Here is a 16,257-nt window from a genome sequence, read left to right as displayed (position 1 = left end):
ATACATGCCAAAGAGCCTATGTTTTAAAGATAAGAATGGAAAAAATTATTAATATTAAATGTTATCTAGGACTATCTCTGTAATTAGCAAGTCCTTTAGTTGAGGTATTTGGAAAGTCATCATAAAAGCGATAAAATCACTGGCTGAGTTTTAGCATCACTATTTACATGGAATGGTGTAAAGTCAATAAACTGTTCTTTTTTTTTCTTTCTTTTTTTTTTTTTTTGATGGGGACAGTGCTAGGGGAGGATGCCATTTCTGCTGATGTTTCCAAATAATGTTATTAGAAAATACCAGCAGCAAAGAATGCATTGAATAATATTTTTGAAAATAAGAAACTCCTTAGTACATTCCAGGAAGTTGATACTAGGTCACAAAATAATAGGAGAATTAAATGAGTATAAAAAACATATTTGGACTCCTGCTTTCCTGATATTGAAGCTCATTCCTGTCTCAATACTACTTGGCATTTGCAGCAGGCTCTGCTGTGTGCAAAATGTGTTCAGTTGTATTATTGCTGGAGATAGGAAGGATAGGATTTTTTCTTTTTCCCCACCACATTTTATGATTGAGGAAATGAAGAGTCTTGGGATTTGAGTGATTTGCCCCAAACTGTCACAACAGAGTCTTCCTGCTGGCACGGGATGCAGGGCTCTTACTCCTGCCCAGTGTTGCTTCTTTTGGATGGCAGGGTGCCTGGGCTGTCCTTGCTTGCAAGACTGCCCTCCTAGGGCCTGGAGATGCTGTTCATTGCCGTCTCCTAGGCTCTGAATGCTTCATCTCCAAGAGGTCTGAGCAGGTCTCAGTGAGCAGAACCTCAGACTAGTTCTGTGGGCACAGCCCCAGGCACATGCAGTCGTGGATGCATCCATTTCTTGGCTTTTTCCAGCCACATGTGCAGCAATTAGCCTTGGCACCTGCATGGACACATGGTCTGGCTTCCCACTGCTAGGAACTTTATCTCGTGAGATTTCAGATATTGTTCTTAGTTTTTATCACTGTTTGGAGGGGTCTTTGGAATCTGCTTTTGTCTAATATTACAAAATAAGAAGAATCCAGTCCTCACGTGTAAATCTTGGAGCCTACTGTCAACCACTGACAAGAGCTCCAGCTGAGGCGAAGGCTGGAAGATGAAGATCCCACCTGGTAACTCTATGAGCTGATTTCTCCACTCATTCCAACCATTTTTTGTAACTCTACTTTGAAGATAAGAAACTTTTTAAATAGTTTATTTATAGTATTGTGCCAATTTTATAAGTGATGTCTTTAAGCCACCAAAATCTTATTAATTTCTATCTCCATTGACTTTACACAATATACAGCCATGTGTTCAATGTTCTGTACATTTACTGGTCTTTATTCTTCCTTCTCAGTTCCCCTCAAATTTTGCTTTTGCGTGGTTGCCCTGCTCTAGCATGTATAATTTTATTGCTATTGTCTGCATATTTAGCTAAACCCCTCACTTGGTGACCTATCTTATAAGAGGAGGAGAGTCCATGGTAGTTTTAGCACAACTCCCATCATATAGCTGTAATAAACAAATGAAGCATTCAATATTTCATTTGAACCACAAATAATAAGTGTTGGTGAGGATATGGAAAAAAAGGAACCCTTGAACACTGTTGGTGGGAATGTAATTTGGGGCAGCCACTATGGAAAGCAGTATGGAGGTTCCTCAAAAAACAAACTAGAACTACCTTATAAAACAGCAATCCCACTCCTGGACATCTATCTGGGAAAAAAATGGAAACACTAATCTGAAAAGATACACACACCCTTAATGTTCATAGCAGCACTATTTACAATGGCCACGATATGGAAGCAACCCAGGTGCCCATAAACAGATGAATGGATCAAGAAGATGTGATACATATACACAATGGAATACCACTCAGCCATAAAAAAGAATGAAATTTTGTCATTTGCAAGAGCATGGATGGACCTGGAGGGCTATGCTTAGTGAAATAAATCAGACAAAGACAAAATACTGCACTTTATAACTTACATATGGAATCTAAAAAATGAAACAAACCATGAATATAACAAAAAGGAAACATGCTCATATGTATATAGGGAACAAACTAGTGGTTATAAGTAAGGGTAGGGAATTAAGAGGTACAAACTCTTATGCATTAAATAAATAAGCTATAAGGATATGTTGTACAGCACATGGAATACAGCCAATATTTTATAATAACTATAAATGAAGTATAATTTTTAAACAGTATTTCTACTAAAAACCACTGTTTTATTTTATTCTCATACCAAAGGATTAAAGGACCTGCTCATTCTTTACTAACTTTTTAGGTCCAATTCCGTAAACATTTATTGAAAACCAATAATACCAAGTGTGACATCTAGAGCTGGGACCACAAAGATGGATAAAACAAAACACCTGTCTTCAAGGAGTCCAATAGGGGAAGCAGCATGGAAATAGGTTACATTCTAGATTGCAGAGATAAATAATACTGCCATAAATAAAGGTGTTTTTACTGTCCAAAGATAGCAGTGTCGAGAAACATTCATTCTTGGGAGTTCCTGTCGTGGCACAGTGGTTAACGAATCCGACTAGGAACCATGACGTTGCAGGTTCGATCCCTGGCCTTGCTCAGTGGGCTAAGGATCCGGCATTGCCGAGAGCTGTGGTGTAGGTTGCAGACATGGCTCGGATGCTGAGTTGATGTGGCTCTGGTGTAGGCCGGAGGCTATAGCTCCGATTTGACCCCTAGCCTGGGAACCTCCATATGCTGCGAGAGTGGCCCAAGAAATGGCAAAAAGACAAAAAAAAAAAAAAAAAAAAAAAAAAAAAAAGAAAAAGAAAAAGAAAAAGAAACATTCATTCTTGATAAGCAAGGCATTTAAAAAATCAGTCTTATCTGAAACATTGTTTAGTTATTTAAACAGATAAAGTGGCATCTGATACCCCTTTTCCATTTTCTGTGAGTTTTTTTTGGTAGCAAAGAGCCCTACTGAAGAGCCCTAATAACCACAACTCCCAATTCTAAATTCACTTCCTCCACTAATTTGATGAATGCTCTTGGATCCAGACCTTCATCTATAAATCAGGAACAATATTGTCTTTCCACTGAATTCTCAGAAATGCACAAAATGAGGCACTTGATAAGAAAGCATCTACCCACAAAATTAAAGTATAATTTTAGTGACTGTTTATCTTCAAGGAGTTCCATTGTAACAGGACATTACTTAAATATAACAGTAGCAGGACATTACTTAAATATTATAGTAGCAGGACATTACTTAAATATTACAGTAGCAGGACATTACTTAAATATTACAAGTGCCGCCTAAAATGAAATACTCTGTAGACAGTTAAAAATCATCTTTGGAATAATTAATGAGCCAGAAAAATTTTTCCAGTCTATTTTTAGGTGAAAAAAAAGTAGAATGAAAAAGAAGTCTGGAAGGAAATAGACCAAAATGTTAACAGTAATGGATAATACGGATTTTATCCATATTATTACTATTATCTATGAATAATATGACTGCAGATAATTTTTCTTTTTATATTCCTTTTTGTACTTTTAAACGTTTCCCCAATTTTTGTGCAAGACAACCGACTATTTTTATTTTTAAAGCCAGCATGTGACCTCTTCAGCTTTTCCAATTTCATACATAAATAAACAGCATAAAATTATCCCATCATCTGGTTAAACAAAGAAATGAATATTAACCTTGTTGCCTCTTCCCAGACATACTTTTGTCATTTGATTCAAAGGGAAAATCCTGCAGATTTCTCAACTTTCCACTTGTAGAACCTTTTCTTTGCAAAGTTCATGTAACAACAAAATATCCTGGTGGGAAAAAAATCCAGTGACCTGACTGTTTTGTCTACATAATGACAAACTTCTCAAGGTTTTCTAAATACACTTGAACTTATTTTTAAACATTGGGATCACTTCTCTAAGAAACCCATTTAGAGAGACAATCTAATTAACAAACATCAATCTTAAAGATTAAAAACGGAAAATTCCTAACTTACCCCAAAACTACTGTCAGAAAATAAAAGATTTTTATACGGTTACATATTCAACAGCTCTGAAAATTCTACTTGTTTGCCCATTATCACCCTATAACAATTAACATCAAATTTCTGAGAATATAAAAGACTCTTTAAGTATATTTGTGCGTATATTTATATGCACAGACATAAAGACATATGTAATACCTACCATGATCTATAGAAATATTTTTGGATAGTCTAATGTTGTAGGTACAGAGCATCAGACAATGGACTGGACTTTTATTTTTTCATGGGCTGGATTTTAACCTTCCTCTGTGTGTGCATAAATAATCAAATTAACTGCACTGAATCAACTAACAGGGACCTATGGAGCAGCTGCTCTATTGATCTGGACTGGTTCTCCTCCCTCCCCTTCTTTTTCTTTCTTTCTTTCTTTCTTTCTTTCTTTCTTTCTTTCTTTCTTTCTTTCTTTCTTTCTTTCTTTCTTTCTTTCTTTCTTTCTTTCTTTCTTTCTTTCGTGTGTGTGTGTGTGTGTGTGTGTGTGTGTCTTTTTTAGGGCCACACCCAAGGCATACGGAGAGTCCCAGACTAGGGGTCGAATCAGAGCTATGGCTGCTGGCCTACACCACAGTCACAGCAATGTGAGATCTGGGCTGCTTCTGCAACCTACATCACAGCTCACAGCAACACTGGATCCTTAACCCACTGAGAAAGGCCAAGGATTGAACCTGTGTCCTCAAGGTTACTAGTCAGATTTGTTCCCACTGAGCCACGACAGGAACTCTGCTTCCTTTCTTTCTGATTTTCAAGGCACCAGAATCCCAAGAGAAAGCACCAATAAAGACTTGTTTCCTGCATGGTTACCTCTTCTTTCCATATTCTGGGTTCCCAAAGAGAGAACAGACAGCCTTCTCCAGGGGTCAGCCGTACAGATCTTGAAAATTGAAGTTATGTCACAATCCTTTTGAAACAATGCAGTGTCATCCCATCACACTTTGAAGGACCCTCCAGTGTCCCTTTATCAAGGCTGCTGCTGTTCTTAGACAATAATATGCCCAGGAAGCCCTTGGATTGGTTAAAGCGCAGCAGATTCCGGATGGGTAGGTCAGCGGTGGAGCCTGACATGACACCCTGTCTTCCTAACCTGCATCCAGGGACGACTGGTGCTACTGGTCTTTTTCGTGAGGAGCTCTGCAGGTGCTTAACTACTGGCTTTCATCCTTCCCTGGCTTAGAGCCCTCCCTGGTCCGAGCCTATGTCAGCTGGGACATTGGGCTCTTTGGCTCAGTTTCACCTCCTCACAGCCACATGGGGCAAATTTAGACCCGTCCCAGTGAGGTTAAGAAGAAGATGAACAAAAGAAGGTTTTCATCACTCCACTTTATATGTGGGCGCATTACCAGCCACCGTGTGAATTCGTTACTCATCCATTGCTAATGTGACAACGGTCTCGTGAATAGCGTCCATACACTGCGTCGCGTCTTTTTTGTTAAAATACTAATTTGTTAAGTGCAGACATTAAAATCTTACTGTGATCAGCTACATACAAGCCTGGGGACTTATGCCACCCTATTCAGTGAGCAATTTTTTCCATCCTTAATTAGCGGGACCACCATGAGCTGGCCTCTCCGGGGGCCCCTGGCTCCCTGCTTCTCATCCCTCATCCCACCTCAAACAAGATGCTCGGTATATTCATTCAAGGGGCATGTGTTTCTTTGGTGGTGAGTAGATAAACTCAGCTTTTTTCCCCCTCCCTTTAAAAAAAAAAAAGTTCTTTTTGTCTTTATTTTATTCTTTGAAAACCCAGGAGCCATAAAATTGGAAGTATCTTGCCTCCTTCCACTGTTCAGAGGCCTTGAGCTGGACCATATTCCTCAGTGCTTCCCAAGGCTGACTCCGTGCTGGTTCCTTAAGCCTTCGCCTATATGCTGGGTCCTCAGAAAGACTGGTTCTGACCACCACTGGCTAAGGGAGAACCTCTTCTCCATCCCCACATCCCACTCTCTCCCTGCAGGTACCAGAATCCGTAGATACACACTTGTTTACTAAGCTCTTGTTTCTCTCATCTACCCCACTAACATCCCCAAACCCATCGTGGCCAGGCTATTTGGTTTATCGATGAATCCCCAGCATCTTCCGTGCACCAATGTCTCTATCTTATGCTCTCTGTCCTGTTTATACTAATGATAATAAAATAACTGTGGCTAGAATGTAAAAGCTAGGTACTTGTTTTGTACTGAGAACTGTACTGAGCATGTTACCTGGAAAGGATAGAGTACCATCATTTTCCGACAAGAAAACTAGAGATTTTTTTGGAAGCAACTTGTTGAGAGTTAACACTAACCTTGTTACCTGGCTGAACTCTAGTGATAATTTAGTTTCCAGTTTAGGATGAAAGCGAAGGTGTGGCATGTTGGTTTTCAATCTATTTCTCATTTCCTCCTTTTTTTTGGTTAAGAGTTTGCTGTTTCTGTGATGCTTCTTCACTTCTTTATGTACGTAACTTACTCATATTTTGATAATGGAGCCATATAGTTACATTTGTACAAGTGGTCATTCTTGTAGCTTTAAGCATTGTAGCCAGGGACAGCTATCTTAATTTTTCTGGAAAAGAGGTTGCATGGGTATTTAGGCACAACTCCTGCTGATGTATTGTCTTTAATTAAAGTGTCATTTTGACATGTGTTTATCTCTTACTGCAAAAAAATCAGACAAAATGTGTTCCATCCAGAGATATGTCCTTACGGACTGTATCCCCCTCTCCTATCTGGATGCCATTTACCTAGATTTTCACTCTCCAGGATGGTAGCCACAGCCACATTTGACTATGGACACTTGAAATATACTTAGTCCGAATTGAGAGGTTTTAGAAATGCAAAATAGACCCCAGACTTGGGCAACTTAATACGAAAAAAAAAAAAAGATAGTAAAATACTTATGAATGGTTTTTCAAGTGTTTATACATATTGAAATGATACTCTTATGGATATAACAGAATAATAAAATCTATTAAAGTTTATAATGGATTTCTTTTTCTTTTAATCTTTTTTAATGTTGCTATTGGAAATTTAAAATTATACATGTAGCTCCTAGTTATGGCTCACGGTATATTTCCATTGGATGACATGGACATAGATGTTTATCTGAACTTATGAAAGTGAGTAAAGTTGGGAAATTATAAAGCTGATGTAGTTTAAATCAGTCTTGGCTAGAAAATGTACCTGAAGCTAAAGATTTTTTTTTTTTGACAGCTACACCTGCAGCACATGAAAGTTCCTGGGCTAGGGGTCAAATTGGTGCTGCAGCTGAAGCCTACACCACAGCCACAGAAACACCCATCCAAGTCACGTCTGCAACCTACACTGAAGCTCAAAGCAATGCCAGATCCTTAACCCACTGAGTGGGGCCAGGGATTGAGTCTGAATCCTCATGGACACTATGTCAGGTTCTTAACTCACTAAGCGACAGTGGGAACTCCAAAGCCAGAGGTCTTAATTGTCAGTTACAGGAAGAACCCCAAGAGGAGTGGGAAGACTGGCATAGGGATTTAGAGAAGACAAGAACCAGTGACTAGATTTTGTGAGACGAATGTAGATCTTGTGACATGGAGTAAGATGACTCTATCAGATTTTTAGAGATGAAGACAACCCAGAGAGGCTTAGTTCAAGGCTGTGGTGGCAGAGCTGATACAGAACACGTCTGTCTTGTTAAGAGGTGGATAGAATTCTGGTCTCCTTATATTTATTCTCAAACTGAAAACAGAGGTGAAATAAATGACCTATGATGAAAGTCTGTAATGATTAAGAAGTTTAGGCTGAGACCAGATATTATTAACTCTGTACAACACAAACGCTCTGAGCACCATGTGTTTTTACTGATCTTGAAATAGCTTTGACTCTGTGGTGGATGGCTGCTTTTTGGCTGAAGGCCATAGAATGAATATGGTCAACTGCACACGGCTGCCACGGGGCATGTGCAGACCAGACAGCCCTGCTGTCAGACCCATACATGTAGAGGTTGGAGGGCTTCAATCAACTGTAATACTTAACAAAGTGAACTTTAGTCGTAGGTAACACGAGGCAGTTATTACTGTGTTTTGAGTACCATGGCAAAAAACTGATAAGAGAAATACAAAGACAAATTGCATTTAATCCACAGCTTTTCCATGGATCATGCCTGAAAACAAATCAAAGACTGTAACCCCAGAGAAACACTCAAGGAGGAAGATCCTTAGTCTGGTCCGAGAGATGAAGCTGGTGGCTTTGCTGTGTGACCTTGACCCCAGCCCATCTCGTCATATACAAGTCTAGGGTGTTTGGAGGAAGTGGGCAATAGGAGGGGACAGGGGGAAGGTGACCCTGAGAACAGGAAAGGAAACGTGTTTGTTGCTCCTCTCCCTCCAAACCATTACTGCATGAGATCAGCCTAGTGGAGAAAATCCCCTGGAAGCCTCGGAACTACTCTGCTTCTTTCTCCCACGCAGGCTCCTATGCGGGAACAAGGAGGCAGAATGAGGGGAGGGGGCAGGAGGGCAGAGTATGATGACAGAGGAGGCTTATTTTCCCCAAATCTCTCATTTACATAATCTCTCCATGGGTGAGAGTCAACAGACTGAAGAAACAAGATCGACTCCCAAATCTCGAAATTACAGAAGAAGACTCAGAAAGATAATGCAAATAGGTATGTGCAAAATGACTAAAGGCATCAAAAAGAGGGAAAAAAAAACCCCTATAAAGACCAAACCAATCAGAAAACCTCAGATAGACATGGACGCCAGAAAGAATGTCTAGAAATATGCAGTCATTGAAATTAAAATTTAATGAATAAAAAGAATCATAGCTGGAATTTATTGGATGATTACTATGTGACCGGCATGGTGAAGTTTGTGTTGTCTGTGTTAACTCCTTTTATTCTCATAAAGTTCTGAAGTGGATCTCTTCCATTTTAAGAGGAGGAACCTGAGACAAAAAAATTTTTTTAAATAGCGGTCACTACTAGATCGGGGGTTAAAAGCCATGCTGAACGGCTCTAGAGTTCTTTCTCATTGTTGGAAATTATGGGAGATGGAAAATCTACCGAGCATTACAAACAACAGGAAAGAAAATTAATTAAACACCAATAGATGGATGTGAGGACATGTCCCGGGATGGAGTATTAAGGAAGACACACCGAGACAGAACAGCTCAAAGTGTTACAGCAATTGGGTCTTCAATACAACTGACGATGGGTCTCATGGAGAGGCTGTGGGAACCTGGGCACTTCAGGACCGTTCTTCTGTGAGGAAAAGAGAATCTACCCAACGGCTCCCACCTCCTAGCTGTCAAAGGTCTGCCCTGCAGGTGTCAATGTCCTGCACTGCTGGGTGCGACAGGAAGCCCAGGACAGAGTCTTGAGAAACAGGAGCCTGTGCCTGTGTATAGTTTGTGGCCAAGCTGACTGCTAGGGGAGTGAGTGCCCAGAGCCCAGGAGCAAGCGGAGACCAAGAGACCTGAGAGGCCCAGGAAAGGAGTCTGACATAAGGAGGGAGGAGAACTGGAGGAAGAGATGAGAAGGCACAGCATGCATGCCGAGGGTGCCAGGAGGCGAGAGCGGGGAAGGAGAAATATAAAAAAGCAATGTCCAAGAATGTTCACAATTTGATGAAAAATAGAGTTTCAGATTAAATATACATGGAGTAGGATCTATAAAAACATCTATGTGGAGTTTCCTGGTGGCTCAGCAGGTTAAGGATCCAGTGCTGTTACTGCTATGGCTCAGGTCACAGCCATGGTGAGGGGTCAATCCCTAGCCTGGGAACTTGCATATGCTGTGGGTGTGGCCAACTCCTCCCCCATTATGCACATATATCAAAATGTATTATTTTTATTTAATTTTATTGCTTTTTGGGGCTGCACCTGAGGCATATAGAAATTCCCAGGCCAGGGGTTGAATTTGAGCTGTAGCTTCTGGCCTACACCATAGCTCACAGCAATGCTGGATCCTTAACCCACTGAGCAAGGTCAGGGATCAAACCCACATCCTCATGGATACTAGTTGGGTTCATAGCCTACTGAGCCACAAAAGGAACCCCGTACATATCAGAGTTTTAATGACATGATCAAAAATCTTGATCTAATTGACATCCGTAGAAATCTTTGAAGTCAGAATGTCATCTCTGCCATAATTAAATAAAAAAAAATAACTAGAAAATTTCCATAAGTTTGGAAATCAATTTCCTAACGTTTGGAAATTAAGAAATAAACATTTAAATTACCCTCAGGACAAAGAAAAAGTTAGGAAAGATTTTTGAACCTAATGATATCAAAATATTGCTTATGGGAGTTCCTGTCATGGCTCAGCAGTAACCAACCCAACCAGTATCCATGAGGATGTGGTTTCATCAGCCCTGCTGTGAGCTGCAGTGTAGGTCACAGATGTGGCTTGGATCCCGTGTTGCTGTGGCTGTAGTATAGACTGGCAGCTACAGCTCTGATTCAACCCCTAGCCTGAGAACCTCCATATGCCATGAATGCAGCCCTAAAGACACATACACAAAATATATTACTTATGAAAATTTGTATGATGCGGCTGAAACAGTGTTTTGGGGGAACATTTTTAGCTTTAAATGCATTTGAACTATTCAAAGCTGCCTGATTAAAGTCACAATATAAAATTCAACCATGTTTTGCTACATCTTTACCTATTAGACTATACTACTTTAAAAAGTATGTATCATTTAAAATGGCAGTAAAAATGTCAAATAATGAGAAGTAAAAAACCCAGAAAACTCTAAAACACTGTGAGAAATTACAGCCCTAACTAAACAGACCCATGTGAGGAAACGAACAGATTATATGTGAATCAGTGCTTTGTACACGTCTGCAGATGTGAGAAGGACAGACTAGTTAATACATACGGTTGGGACAATTCATTTTCTATATGGACAAAGATAAAATTATATCCCAGAAGTAGAAAACAATTCCAGGATTAAGAGTCTTAAATGTAGAAGAATTAAACTATAAATGGTTTTTATTTTCTAATTTTTTTGAGCCACGCCTGTGCACATGGAAGTTCCCAGGCCAGGGATCAGATCTGAGCCACAGCTGTGACCCGAGCTGCTGCAGGGACAATACCAGATCCTTAACCCACTGCACCACAGCAGGAACTCCTAACAGTAAATTTGTTTTTAAATGTTAGAACATTTTTATAATCCCTGGGATCTCTTCAACAAGATGCAAAACACAAAATCAAGGAAAAGATGAATACATTTGAGATGATAGTGAAAAATATACATTAAGGCATCAATAACTAAAAAGATAAACAAAAGATTGGAATAAAATATTTGGTGCACATTGAAATAGCAACATTTCAGTACCTAAATATATAAACAACATCTACTTAATTAGCAATGCAAAGGCAAAGGCCACAAAAGATAAACAGGCAGAGATCTGTTCATGCAATTCACTCACAGTTATAGACTGTCAATCAAAATATGCTAAGATTCCTAAGCTCACTAGTCAAAACAAGATCCAATTCCACACCCATTGACATCTAAGCACACCAAGTTCTGCTGACAGGGCAACAGGTACTCTGGCACGTTGTTGGTACAGTCCTCTGAGAGTCGATGGGACAATTCCTAATAAAATTCAAAATTTTTCATTTAACCCTCTTTGAATTCCACCTAGGAATTCAAAATCTAGCTGTCACAAGGGTCCATACACAGAGATGTACATTCCAGCTTTGTAAGATGAAAAACACGGAAACACGCTTACTGTGTTTAGGGGGATGGGAAACTAAACCGTGCTTTATTCATATAACTGGATACTATGCAGTAGGTATCACGTCTATATGTATATAAACAGATCACATCTCTATGTATCAACATGGATAAAACCCAAAAACATCACATTGAGAGATATAGGCAAGCTCCGACGGGTATGTATAACGTGAAAGCATTTATTATATTTGAAGGACCACAGAACAATAATATCTATTTGTTATGGTTACTAACACACACACACACACACACACACACACACACACACACACACACACACACGGCTTATAAATATAAAGGCATGCGTGGATGAGGGGGCGAAGAATGTGTATAGGACTTTCTGCATATTGTTTTTCCTAAAGCGAGAGATGTGAGACCAAACAGGTCAAAACCTATTCATCCTTGCTTAATCTCAAGGATGGATACATTGGAGTCTGTGATATTACTTTTTGTTTGTTTGAAGCATTTCCTAATGCAGCCTCATTTTTTTTTTTTTCAGATTTAAAAACCAAATCAGTTGAGAAGCATCCACGCTAAACGCAGCTGTGACTCAGCTCCTGATAGTTGCTTTGCCGTTTTTCTGCCCGGTTGGGAAGTTTAAGGCAAAAAAGAGGAAGGCTAACCCTTGCTACCTCAAACCAGGAACTTCAACTTCTCCAGATCATCAGAGAAGGAGCTCTGTCCCCCACTCCCAGACCTGTTGCCTGAGGCGGCAGCAAAGTGCCTCCAGTTTCAAGTTGATGAGCTGGGCCTGGAAACCGCTATAAAACCTGGGGATGTGCTGAACGGCCAGGCCTGGACCTGGACGCCCGGAGCAGAGCAGCAGAGGGATTGTACTCAGAGCTCTTCTGAACAAATCGTGTGGGTGGGCAGTTCTACCCCGCCAGAACTCAGCATATGGGCTGACCACCACTCCTGTTTCTTTTTTTTGAGGAAGGCTAATGTAAAATCATGGGAATTGAGAGCAAAATGCATCCTTTTTTTTTAAGCAACTTTTTTTTTTTAACGTTCAATGAATTGTATTATATTTATAGTTGTACAACCATCATCACAACCTAATTTTAGAACATGGCCATCCCATCATTTCCCTCCTCAACTAGCGCAGCACAAAGATGAAAAACATCACGGCCTAAAGGCTACAGTTAGCCCTCACTTACACATGGTCTGGCCCTGTATATACTTTTAGCCCTTTACCAAAAAAAATTACATTTTGCAAAGTTTTAATTTTTGTGCTAACATTGAAAATTTGAGAGATTTCTAATGAAAACTAGATTTAGCTTCTTTCCAAAAAAAGCCGGATTTGGGTATTGCTGAGTCTGAATTCTAGAATGCCAACAATCAGTTACCCCTGTGGACGACCCACTGCCCCAGTGCTTCACTCATTACCCCATCGGATGGCCCCAGGAGGGGTTTCAACTCGCTCATTTGATGGATGAGAAGACTCCCGCTCAGAGAGGTCAAGAGCCTCGCCTAGTGTCAGGTACCCGGTGGAAGGAGGCACGCTGGCACCATGCCAATCAGTTATCAGGTAATTTGCCGTAACCCCTTTCTTCTACGCAATGAGGGCACATTCCATGATTTCTAATAACATTGTCTGTGTAACTTAGCAGGTGCAATGGAAATGATATAATCCATACAAGTTTTAACAGAGACTTACTACAAGTGATGGTAAAAATAATACAAATGGATTAATTGTAGTATCAGCAGGAAGCCTCCAAGATGTGGCCAAACTCAAGACAGAAAATTTCTTACATAAAAAATTACAAGGGAGTATGACAATTAAATTGAAAATTGGTTCAATTAGAGGTTGCATGATCACAGAGCATCAAATTTTCAGGCTAAACTTAACCCATGTGTAATTCCTCCCCGCTTTTTCCACCCTTCCCTAAGCTCCTCTCTTCTTTGGAATCTAGAGGAAGGTGCAAACCCTGCTCTAGAACGCTTCCCCAGCCCTTCCCACAACTTACATATGCTTCCTTCGGTTTTCTTACTTGTTGGATTTGTTCCTGGATTAACACTGGTCAACACTCTACACTGATACAGATGAGTTCTATCCATCATGCCCAGAGGCACTGAGCTACCTGGTTGGGCATTCTTAGCTTATGCAAAGAACATTTTTGTTAGAACCAACGGCATGAAGAAATTATATGAATTACAAAATCCATTACGATACAAAACTCTAAATAGCCTAAGTGTAAAATTATAGGGGAATGGCTCAATTCCCTCTGGCACATTCACAGAGAGGAAAACTATGCAATAGGGAAAAAAGAAAAAGAGATAGATTTAAATACTAACAAGACCTGTGGGATATAAAAGGATCTATATATCATAGGCATATGGTATCAATTATGCTAAAAAACACAAAAACACATACTATTTGTGGGTTCACATATGCATATTTTGGATGCACAGAAAATGTCTGGAAAGAAATACAAAGCAATGAGAGTTTATACAGCGGAAGGGGAGGGTTCAGAGGTGATCAAAGAGTGTTTTAGCTTCATCTTCAATGTCATACTTTAAAATTTACTTGGAAAATACTTGGATTACACGTGGATGTAGGTTCAAAAAATCTTTCCATATAAGACATATTTATGTGATTATGAATTTCCAATCACAATCTTAATCATGAAATTTGTAAAGCATCTAATCATCCCTGGAAATGAAACTTACCTCACCTTGTCATCTCAAGTTAAGTTTTTAATTGTAAGTCACAGAAGGCATCTGAAAGGTTAAATTTCACTCTCACCAGTTAAAAGCAAGTGAGTCAATTCAAGGAATCATAACAGTTTTGGGGACACTGAATTTACCTTCTCAAAGAATAAGAAATATGAAGATGGATTTAAATGGTTCCAGGATCTCTCAAATTCTAAGTAGAAATCCTAGGGACAGACTGCCTAATTTATCCTAACAAGAGTTCTATTTCTAAGGTGCTATTAACTTCTCAGTGATGGCATTTGCTTTTTTCAACAAAACCTGCAGGAACACTGGAGGTCAGGGAGGAACGTGAGCCCCAGATTGGTCAGAATGCAGTGTGAGGTGACACCTAGGAAGTAGTAGGGCAGGGACCCTGGCCCTCAGAGCTCTCTGCCAGGCCAGTCACACCACCTGCTCTGATTCACCATCGAGTCATACCGTGTCTCTTAAATCTGGCGTTTTCAAGTATTCATCCCTGGCTATCATCTATTTATCCACATAACTCTGTATATCTGTTAGTCTGTCTGTCTGTCTATCTATCTGTCTGTCTGTCTGTCTGTCTGTCTGTCTGTCTGTCTATCTATCTATCTATCTATCTATCTATCTATCTATCTATCTATCTATCTATCTATCTATCTATCTATCTATCTATCTATCTATCACCTACCTCTGGAGCCCCTTCTCTCATTCCTAACTCCTAGCGATCTGTACAAGCCTCCTCCTTGCTTCTTCCTCCAATCCCGCGCATTCCACCTGTTCCTGGGCATCAACTCTTGCTCCTGTTCCCACGCTGCCTCGCCTAGGGATCTGCTTAGGGCCCGCAATCTCCAGACCCACCGAACACGGGTTCAAGAACAGCGCACTCACCTTGCCCACCCCCGGCGCCGCCGCCACCAGGAGCACCAGCAGGAGGGGCCGCAGCAGCGCCAGCAGCCTTGGCGCGGTCCTGGGGCGCATGGTGAGTGTCCGCTCAGAGTCCCGGCGTGTCCTGTGACCCGCAGGCTCTCGGGCCACCGCGTCCCCTGCTCGGCGCGGGTTGGGGAGCTGGGCTGTGAAGCTCGCCTGGCCAGCCCGCCCGGGGCGGGTTTTGTAGGGCTCAGCCTCCCCACCGAGGCTTCAAGGGAGGGAAGAAGTGGCTCAGGTCCCGCCCTCGTCCCCCCTCCCTTCCAACCCACCGGGCAATGTCCCTCCGACCCGGGCAGCGTGCCCAGGAGGCGAGAAAGGGCTGCTCGCCCGCGGGGCAGGTGGACGCCGATCCAGGGTAAGGAGTTAAGGAGGTGATGCTCCCAAGGTTCTGGGGCCTAGGCGGAGCTGGAGGGTGCGATGCGAGTCGTAGGTGGGGTCTTGGGGCGGGGGGTGCGATGGGGAGGCGGCCGAGCAGAGTGGAGGGAGTGGCCAGCGGAGGTGCCCAGATTAAGCGGGAGGCGCGCCGGGCATCGGCACTGGGGCAGCCCGGCTCACTCCGGCTCCGGGCAGTGCCATCTCGCCTCTTTCCCCTACTCAACCCGCCTCCTTCTGGCAGCCGCCGGACCTGGCGGTGAGGAGACAGGCGGGTCGCGCGTGGAATTGGGCGCGGCGGGAGGTGCGCGCCGCGCAGGCGGGCGCCGAGGCCGCTCCCAGGGCGGCGGGCGTCCCCACGAGGTAGGGCTCCCAGCCCCTTTTCTGGGTGATCACAGCCCCAGGCCTCGGGGCACTTGTCTGGGAGTGTGGGCGGTGGAGGAAGCGTGGCATCCCGGGGTGGGGCCCGCAGGGTGGCGGCGGGGCTGGGGAGTTGGGCCGGGGGTCAGCGGAGGAGAGCTTGTCTGGCTCCCGGCTTGTCTGCCTG

General features: G+C 42.0%; 2 protein-coding genes across 7 annotated transcripts in view; one reads left to right on the top strand and one right to left on the bottom strand.

The window, feature by feature from the left end:
* COL4A3 (collagen type IV alpha 3 chain) overlaps nucleotides 1–15,537 on the bottom strand; it is a 151,591-nt gene extending 136,054 nt beyond the window's left edge. The window contains exon 1 of the mRNA XM_021075272.2: nucleotides 15,300–15,537. Coding sequence (XP_020930931.2) covers nucleotides 15,300–15,389 — 90 coding nt within the window. The 5' untranslated portion in view covers nucleotides 15,390–15,537. The remainder of the gene's footprint in view (nucleotides 1–15,299) is intronic.
* Nucleotides 14,808–16,257, top strand: part of COL4A4 (collagen type IV alpha 4 chain) — a 141,688-nt gene continuing 140,238 nt past the window's right edge. For 2 of the 6 annotated variants that reach the window (XR_014830541.1, XM_085001321.1), the window contains exon 1: nucleotides 15,613–15,693. The gene's annotated coding sequence lies outside the window, so the exon portion shown is untranslated. Of the gene's footprint in view, nucleotides 15,391–15,612; nucleotides 15,694–15,873; nucleotides 16,074–16,257 lie in introns of those variants that run through there. The other 4 variants (XR_014830540.1, XM_085001320.1, XR_014830542.1 and 1 more) reach the window with 3 other exon arrangements.

This window comes from Sus scrofa, chromosome 15, assembly GCF_054392235.1.
Source record: "Sus scrofa isolate SSC_HxYL_T2T_F1_AM1 chromosome 15, Sscrofa_HxYL_maternal_Yorkshire_Landrace_v2.0, whole genome shotgun sequence".
NCBI lineage: Eukaryota > Metazoa > Chordata > Mammalia > Artiodactyla > Suidae > Sus > Sus scrofa.
This window is presented reverse-complemented; position numbering and strand designations above follow the sequence as displayed.